The following is an 8,444-nucleotide window of genomic DNA, read 5'->3' on the forward strand; positions in this document are numbered from 1 at the left end:
ACTGACCATGATTTAATGCTGAAAAACAACAAAGGGGGAAACTTCCAAGGGGTGAATACTTTTTCTAGGCAACGACGGTTCCCAAAACTAACCTTTCTTTACAACATGGAGCAGTATAGCATTGTAACACAGTGATTTCACTGATCGGGAGTGTTTCTTCTTTGGGTCTGGGGGGTATTTCAACCATACAAATGCAGAAAGAAGTTACAAAAATAAAAGAAAAGGCAGCAGAGAGAAAAGCTGCAGCTCTACTTCATTGCACTCATGCAAACTAGGGCTGTATGCAATAAAGACAAATAAAGCTTTAAACATCACGTTTGAATTTTTATTCAAAGGATTTCCATAACGTTATAGCACATGGTAAACTGTGTGAACTTACAAAAGAGCTGCATGATCTAACATGACAGTAACAACGTGGCTTCTCTTAATTTAAACAGAGAAGGTGTTCAAAAATAAGCATTCGATGCAACACTTCCCCTTACTCCTCCTCTACCCAACCCACACCCTAAAAGAAAAAAAAAATGCATAAAAGCAAACACATTAACACACGCACAAACAGATTTCCACCACTAAATCAGGTACTGTAAGAAGACTAGCCTTTAAAATAAAGCTTTGAATTACCCAGCTGCTTTGGAAGCTCTCCAAAACATTTGGTACCTCACAACTAGAAACTATACTTTCTACTGAACAGGTAGTGATTTCTCTGTACATGAGGGTTTCTGCAGATGCCCCTCCTTCCTGTCCGTCTAATGACCTTCACCCCGTGGCGGGGTCAGAGGTCATCCGGCTAGTGAGGGCCCCGTGTGGAGCCGCTGTGTTTGGGCCCAAAGTAGGGCCTCGTCATGAGAACTGGATCTGCTGTACAGTGGGAATCTGGAACACAGGAGATCCGATAAGCTGCACAATAGTTACTTCATGGTTAGTGTTGACAGAGCTGTTGTCTCAGTGTTCGTCACTTGTGGTTTAACTAATCTAGACTAGCATGCTGCTATTACGCTAAACTTAGCTTAGTGTGCCCCGATTACTCACTACAGTCTTAGCATGCTGTTTTTGTAATTTTGGCAGAAAAACAAACAGACTCTACAGTTATTTTTCATGCACTAAGTTGAGAGTTTCACCTGTTGATATGAGGTGGTGGTGTACACCATGACGTTCTGCTGCTGACCATCTGCTGTGATAATCCCAGCCGGCAGTGGATTTGCTGATGAGGAAGAAAAGGTGTATTTCAATAAAATGGACTGAGAATGCAGTCACAGAAACTAAACAGAAGTATGTGATAAGAAGAGGACGGCCAAACCACAAACCGAAGGGCAAAGCTAAAACTTGTTCTAAAATTTGTTCCACTTACTGAAGCTGTCGTCTGTGAGCTCCTCACCCAGACTCTCACCCACCGCCACCCCGGGCATCCCCTTCTCCCCCTTCATCGCCTGGAAAGCAACCAGAGATACCAGGAAATGTTACATGTGTGAGCACAGCAACACCTGAAACTAAACATGAATGTTGTTTTGCCTGGAGATGACTGAGTCACATCATAGCTCTGAAACGAGATGACAATAAAGAGAAAGCTGCTAAACTGATTCTCTGTTTTACATCTTTCTTTCATCACTACTTCAGGATTTCTGCCAAAGACCCTTTTAACCCTCTGATTCTCAAACCCTGCCAGAAGGGTTGATGATGATGATGATGATGGTGCAGCACTATTGAGCTGACTGTGTTTAACTAACCTCATATGGCCAAGAAAAGCAATATTCATTTTAAAAAAAACTCATCTCTGAATATCAATGTATGTGTGTTTTAATAAAAAATAGTATCTTCATGCCTCCAAATGTCTTAGATATAACTTCACGCTGTTAATATCCCTAGAATGTGCAGATTTATCAAATCCTTGCTTCTCTTTCCACACATCTTCCCCCTCACTACAGCTTGAGCACACCAGCTCACATATAACTCCGCTCCAACACTGGAACATTTCCCTACAGTACACAATAACAAGTTGTAACACTTGGAGTAATTCAGCCATACATGTTTAGAATGGAAACTGATTCTGTAGAAGAATGCTGATGCATGAGGCTTCAACTTGCCAACTGATAGGATTAGTTTCTCTGTTTTGAAGAAGAGAGAAGAAGAGAATTTTAAAGACCTGCAGACACCCTAAACTTGAACTCACCAAAACTTTTTACCTTTTGGTGTTGCAAGAATCATACATTTAAAACTGTATCGAGTACTGCCATGATCTATTTAAGGTGGCCAAATTACCGGTACTCTAGATGGCAAATAAAAATGTTTGAATGCTACTGCTGTTCTTGCAGAAAATCCCAGACACATCTGGCAACCCAGGTGCTTCATGGTCCAGCCAAGCTGTACTGCTTTTAATCACAACTGGCAGTTAAGACACAAATTAGGCTGGCATGATCACCTAAGGGTGATCACAGGTGGTAAAACTGCACCATTTAGCTTTTCATATCCTAAAGACTGGGTTACTTTTTAACAGTTATTCAGCTGGAATCCCGTCAAATAATTCTGGCAACATTTCTTCTAACTCTGCTCTGATCAAAGAGTGATTCTGACAAATAAATAGATAATGAGAGTAACATACTATGACAGAAACGCACTGGAAAGCTCACAATCTGTGTTAAACTATAAATAAAAAGGGCTCTGTGCCACAGATGGAAACAGAAATTCAAAGAGAACCGCTTTATCTGGCACTTGTGTCTCACCTCTCTGAACTTCTGCAGGTAGAGCTTCAGTGGATCCACATACATGTCGAAGCCCAGAGTGGACATGGCGAACAGGATGTCCTCCCCGTTGATGGTCTTCCTCTTCTCCTGGTGGCAGCGTTCGCTCGCCTCAGACGTGATGAAGCTGATGAACTCGCTCACGCACTCCTGCACACACTCTTTGGCATCTTTTGCAATCTGTGGAAAACAAATCCCACACACATTACAAAATGCTATCTCATGATGAAACAGATGTTGGCAATAAAGAAGAGTTAGTTATATTTCATGGGGCAAAAACAAAACATTTAGAAAATATCTAATTATTTTAGTTTACTGCCTCCATTAATTTAGTCTAAATCTTGATTTCAGCATAGAACAATGTCTTCTTCTCTCAGTGTGCGAAAACCTTGCTATCTGTTGCTATTTTGAGAAACACTGAAGAAAACAGTTTCTTCCCCAAGTCACATTCACTTCCTCTCATCAAACCTGTCAGAAGCTGCTCTTTTTAACTGGATAATGACAGCTGTTCAGAGAGATGGGGTTATATTGCGTTTAACCACATCTGAATCTACATCCTCTCCTTCAGTCTGGATCTTACTAAATGCCTGATCAAATCTTTGTAAGTTGTTTGTTAGTTCAAAACAATTTTTTTTACCGATTTAATTGAATTTATGTCCATTTTGTGAAACTAAAGATATAACTTCGTATTTGAATGCCTAGCTTCTCTTCTTCTAATCATTTAGCAATGTAATTGGCCATCTTAATTGTGACCAATGAGCAGTCAAGCATGACTCTGACACTAACAGAAACTGCAGTAATGAATGCATTAATTTCAGCAGCTGCATGAGAGGACCTGACACGATTAGGAAATATTAGCAGTACAGCTGGCAGCAGTGTGTTTAGAGAGCCACGCTGTACTCAGCCACAAATGGACACTAAAAGATTTAACACGGACAGATTCAAATAACATCCCTCTAAAGTGCAGCAATCCATGACAAATATGAGAGGTGATCACTGTGGAGCCTACAGAGGGTGATGTTGGACAGAGTTATCCATTAGGAGGCCTGAAGCAACTACCAGAGAGAGAGAGAGAGAGAGAGACAGAGAATATTCCGACAACTACTGAGCTGTACAAGTGTGTGTGCTGAAATAAGCCAATAAAAAAATGTAACATGACATTTCATACTTTATCCCACGTTTGAGCAGACATTGTTTAGAGTCCACTTGTGTCTGAAGGCAGCTTTGGACTTGCGTGACACCAACAGTCATGTCACTTTAATACATGTCACCCTGCGTGAGATGGCTCAAATAAAGTCTGTCACTCTGATCCACACTGAATCATCACTTTGAGCTATGTCAGGTTGTATGATGACAGCGTGGTGAACAGCGGTGCCACCATATAAATAGAATAAAGTGTGAAAGCAGAGACACATCATCAGCCTGTGTCATCTCTCTGCACTAACGCACAAACTCTTGGGTTTATTTCCACCCATTTGCCTCCACTGTTCTGGTCTGTGTGCATGTTTTCCCCTCCAAACGTCATTCAAAACTGGCACGTACGACATGTTTGACCAGCATTATTTCACAAACCATTCTGAATGGATGATGGGTAAATGTTGGATGTAGCAACTGTCACATGCACGCAAATTTGGTCCCTAAATTTGATCTCACAGCAGACTTGCTAATTGTCAAAACTTCGACTTTCGCTGCTAAATGTGTCTCTTGGTGCTGTGCTGTCTCTGTGTTGCGACACTTTGGAACAGACATCTAAACATTTCACAACACTTCTCACACGACTGCCAAGTTCTGGCTGTTGAATGAGGCCCATTGTTCATAAAAAAATGTTAATTTTAAGGTTCAAAGCTAATATTAAAACATTTCCACTCCAGACACACACAATCCTACAATTTCCATCCAAATAACCAGGATGACCAGCCTTCCTGTGATGTACCAATTAACCATGGTATTAAATCTAATGCCAAACAACCATACAAATATTCGTCATCCCTGCTCCCTCTCCTCTCCTTCACAAACCTTTCCAGTCTGAGGAACAGCGTTCTTCATGATGCGAGCCACGTTGGCAATAGGAAGATAAATGTCCTGCTCCCTGTAGTTCTCCTTGATGCCACCATCTTCATGGTCGTTTAGATTCTCCTCTCCATCATCTGCAAAACACACAGAATCAGCTCTATTCCTCCTACTGCAAACAATACTGCTTACTGATCAAGAACTTCAACGACACTGATTGGTTCTAATTTTAATTTTTTAAGAGACAAATGAAATAAATTAAGAACAGAGTGAACATTTTGTCTTGTAAAATTTATTTGCTTTAATTTTTCACTATAAAGTTCAAAAAAACAATGAATGCAGGATTTTTTTCTAAGTTAGTATTTTTTAACTGTGTGGTATTAATATTGTTTTACTGTCATTTAGAAAAAGGGTGAAAATAAAGCAAAGCAGAGTTTGCCTTCAGCCCCCTAATCATAATCTTTCCTGTCTTGAAAACTGAATTTCTGAACAACAGTTTTGATGATACTCTATAGGCTGAAGGTTATTTTTTCATCATTAACCCATTTGTATACAATTTACTTAGCTGTGTATTTGTCCATCTGCATGTGGTGAACTTTGATTGAATGTTTTTGACAGACTTACTGTGTTTCTGCTTTTACATCCAAAAGACTTCTTGTACTTGTAAAGTGGAGCCAAACGTTTGAGTGTCAAACTCTGTCTATTGTAAGTAAAAGCAGAGTTTGTGTGTGTGTTGTACAGTGTTGCAGTGTGTATCAGAGAGAGAGAGTTGTTCTGCTCCTCACACAAAAGCTTCATTGGAAAATTTCAAATGCATCATGCACGAATTAGAAAATGAGTTGGTTAGAAGAAATGTGCAAGGTAACACTTATATAGCAATACTAAATTTAAAAAAAAAAGGTTTAAATCTGGAGTTTGGTACCCATCCCCAACTGATGGTGATGGTTGCTTAGAAACACTTGTTCTCCTCACCATCTTGAGACTGGAGAACATAGTGACTGGAAGGCATGTACTCTCCGGTGATGCCCAGCTGGGAGGCGTCGGTGGTTGAGCTGTCTCCGTCCATCTGCAACACAAACAGTTCCACATCAACATCTGGAGCTGTAGCAATACAGTATACCTGCAAAATCTGAATGTATAAGCATCTCTGAATCACCTCTTGGAAGCAGTGAAGGCATGACTTGAAAGTCATTTACAAAGCTGCCTACACGCAGACTACTCAAGGAGATGTTCTCCTTTGGGATTCAACAACATGCTGTTTTACTAAGCTCTGAACTATAAAATGAAATAAATAATGAAAGCCCGTCTTCTTTCTCTGTAGCTACGCTGTGGATTCTACACTCTGAAACGCCTGACAGGCTGACCTAGATACATAACTCTGATGCAGGGAAGTACAAAACAGAGTAAAGGGTAACAGTTATGGGTGGCTGACAATCTATTTATGCAAATAAGATTTATTTATTCTAGTTTGCCCTACAGTAGCTTAGTTTGACCCATAGTTGTATCTTGTTGTGTAAGCAAAGGATCAATATTTTTAAATGGGCAGTTTGTAGGTTTATAGATTAAATGTGAAGTTAACTGGACTACAATAATAATTTAACTGATACACTGAGACTGCTGTTACACTGTTCTCATGGACCTGGTCTGTCTGTGGGTCATCTGCATTTGGATCACTTAGCAACAACATCAAATTATGACCAAAACTCAACTACATTAATGAGGGAAATCGGAGACACTATATGGCATTCATTCTAAAAAAAATTTAAGCGACACTAGTCTTTGCTGTTGTAGCTGCACTTCTTACCACCAGCTGGAAAATCAAGTACAATGTCAACCAGCATAACTGAGTACAACTTGAAACATCCATCCATTATCTATACACCGCTTAATCCTCATTAGGGGCTCTTGACAGGCCACCAGTCTACCACAGGGCTACATATAGAGATAAACAATCACACTCACACCTACGGACAATTTAGAATCACCAATTAACCTCAGCATGTTTTTGGACTGTGGAAGGAAGCTGGAGAACCCAGAGAAAACCCACACATGCACAAGAAGAACATGCAAACTCTATGCAGAAAGGCCGGGCAATGAACCAGGGATCTTCTAGCTGCAAGGTGAAAGTGCTAACCACTGAGCCACTGTGCAGTCCCATCTGGCAACATCCATAATTATAATCTGAGCATGTTTGAGTATTTAAACTGATCAAAGTTTATTGGAAAACTTAATCAGCAGAGAGAACAACCGTTGACTGCATCATTACATTCTGCATGTAGATGCTACAAAGGATCTGCCTGCATGTTAGTGCAGTCATTGTATGTATGGTGATTCCTGACAGCTTATATTAACTTATTTTAAAGCCAGTTTAACACTGCCCTTTCATGCAACTTTGGTTAAGAGGTTATTACAGCCACAGAGAACCTGGAGAGAATTTGTCTTGGAGTTACCTTTGGTCTATCAAATCTACGTGCCGAGGCTTCATATCTCAATATGATGGACTTGGAGGTTTAATCATGTCAAGACAGCCTCAAAATAAACATCCGGAGGGCATATAGTTGTTTTATTGATTACGTGAATGCTCGTGAACAACTCGGACATGCCAACAACACCAAATAGCTGATAGCTGTAACAATTAACTCTTAAATTGTCCATTTTTGGCTTAGGAGAGAAGCTATCAGTATCTCACAGATGAATAAATGTGTCTTGCTGTGTTTCTGAGGACGTAGAGACCGCAACCGACCTGTCTGTTCTGTATTCACCGACTTGGCGGGTCTGGTATTGTGTCCGACGTTACACTCAGTTGGTCTGCAGTCGTATTCTACATTAAAGGCTCCGAATAGCTTATCTGTGTAGTCTTTTTAAGAGGACGGACATATTTTCAGAGGTGACTAAATATGAGCAGCCTCCTTCATACATGTTTTATGTGTTTCTGTTATCGGTACATTGTGGAAAACACCGAATTTGGCAGGACATAGCTAGCTAGTTTAATTACTGCGGTTAGGACAGTAACTTTAATTCAAAATAGTGATGGTTACACCGCTGTAAAACCACGGTAAGGTCCGTTTATGTTAGCAGCACGCTAAATACACGGATGTGTGTTTGGCTACCGAATGCTAACGAGCAGATCCAGCCGCGGGTAAGTGAGATATTTAGCTAACGTTAGCTAACGTTAACCCAAGAACAGGGTTAGCTGGTCGGCTCACGGGTTTTCGGAAAACTAATGACTCCACTGTAATGAAGAAAGGCTGTCCAGCGGGCTGTTACCTTGTGTAGTTAACATATTCAGCCACACAGTATCCCTTGAATAAATTCTCATTGTGAATCCGCTGCAGTTCGCCTCAGCGCTGGCCTGTTCTTTGTCGCACAGAACAGAGCAAGACGTGGCCATGGCCGAAATGTTAAATTCTATTTTTTAAACTTTCGCCCGCTGGATACTTCCTGATGAGCAGCCCACACTCAGACAACAAATAAAAAATCAGACAGACACGGACATTTCCATTCGAGCTAACGAGAAATCGGTTAGCAATCATTGGCCGGAGCCAGGCACAAACCTGCAATGAAGCCCTGGTTGGTTACCTTCCTGAGACGGCTGTTTGGTTGGACAGAAAATGGCTGCGAAAGGACCAGTCCCAGCGCGGAGCCGCGGCTGCACTACCGCGTCTGATCAGGAGAGGGCCGTGCTATGTTCAGGGACTC

General features: G+C 41.0%; 1 protein-coding gene across 2 annotated transcripts; it reads right to left on the reverse strand.

The window, feature by feature from the left end:
• Nucleotides 1-311: 311 nt before the first annotated feature.
• Nucleotides 312-8,417, reverse strand: nfyba (nuclear transcription factor Y, beta a). Of its 2 annotated transcripts, none has more exons than XM_023299773.3 (7): nucleotides 8,300-8,417; nucleotides 5,718-5,811; nucleotides 4,752-4,882; nucleotides 2,718-2,915; nucleotides 1,349-1,427; nucleotides 1,119-1,201; nucleotides 312-873 (listed from the first exon to the last, which is right to left on the reverse strand). In XM_023299773.3, the coding sequence occupies exons 2-7, from the start codon at nucleotides 5,809-5,811 to the stop codon at nucleotides 841-843; spliced, it is 618 nt and encodes a 205-aa protein (XP_023155541.1). In that variant the 5' UTR covers nucleotides 8,300-8,417; the 3' UTR covers nucleotides 312-840. The 2 variants fall into 2 exon arrangements, with proteins under 2 accessions (XP_023155541.1, XP_054862392.1); XM_055006417.1 differs by lacking the exon at nucleotides 8,300-8,417 and adding an exon at nucleotides 8,013-8,162.
• Between the last annotated feature and the right edge of the window lie 27 nt (nucleotides 8,418-8,444).

Source organism: Amphiprion ocellaris, chromosome 21, assembly GCF_022539595.1.
Source record: "Amphiprion ocellaris isolate individual 3 ecotype Okinawa chromosome 21, ASM2253959v1, whole genome shotgun sequence".
Classification (NCBI taxonomy): domain Eukaryota; kingdom Metazoa; phylum Chordata; class Actinopteri; family Pomacentridae; genus Amphiprion; species Amphiprion ocellaris.

Bases quoted from the DNA above. Each gene is read 5' to 3' on its own strand.
- nfyba (XM_023299773.3), bottom strand. From the start codon at position 5,811: ATGGACGGAGACAGCTCAACCACCGACGCCTCCCAGCTGGGCATCACC. The intron at 2,916-4,751 runs GTTTGTGAAGGA...TGTTTTCCACAG, and splicing joins CTGTTCCTCAGACTGGAAAG to ATTGCAAAAGATGCCAAAGA. The intron at 1,428-2,717 runs GTGAGACACAAG...GTTGCTTTCCAG, and splicing joins ACCTGCAGAAGTTCAGAGAG to GCGATGAAGGGGGAGAAGGG.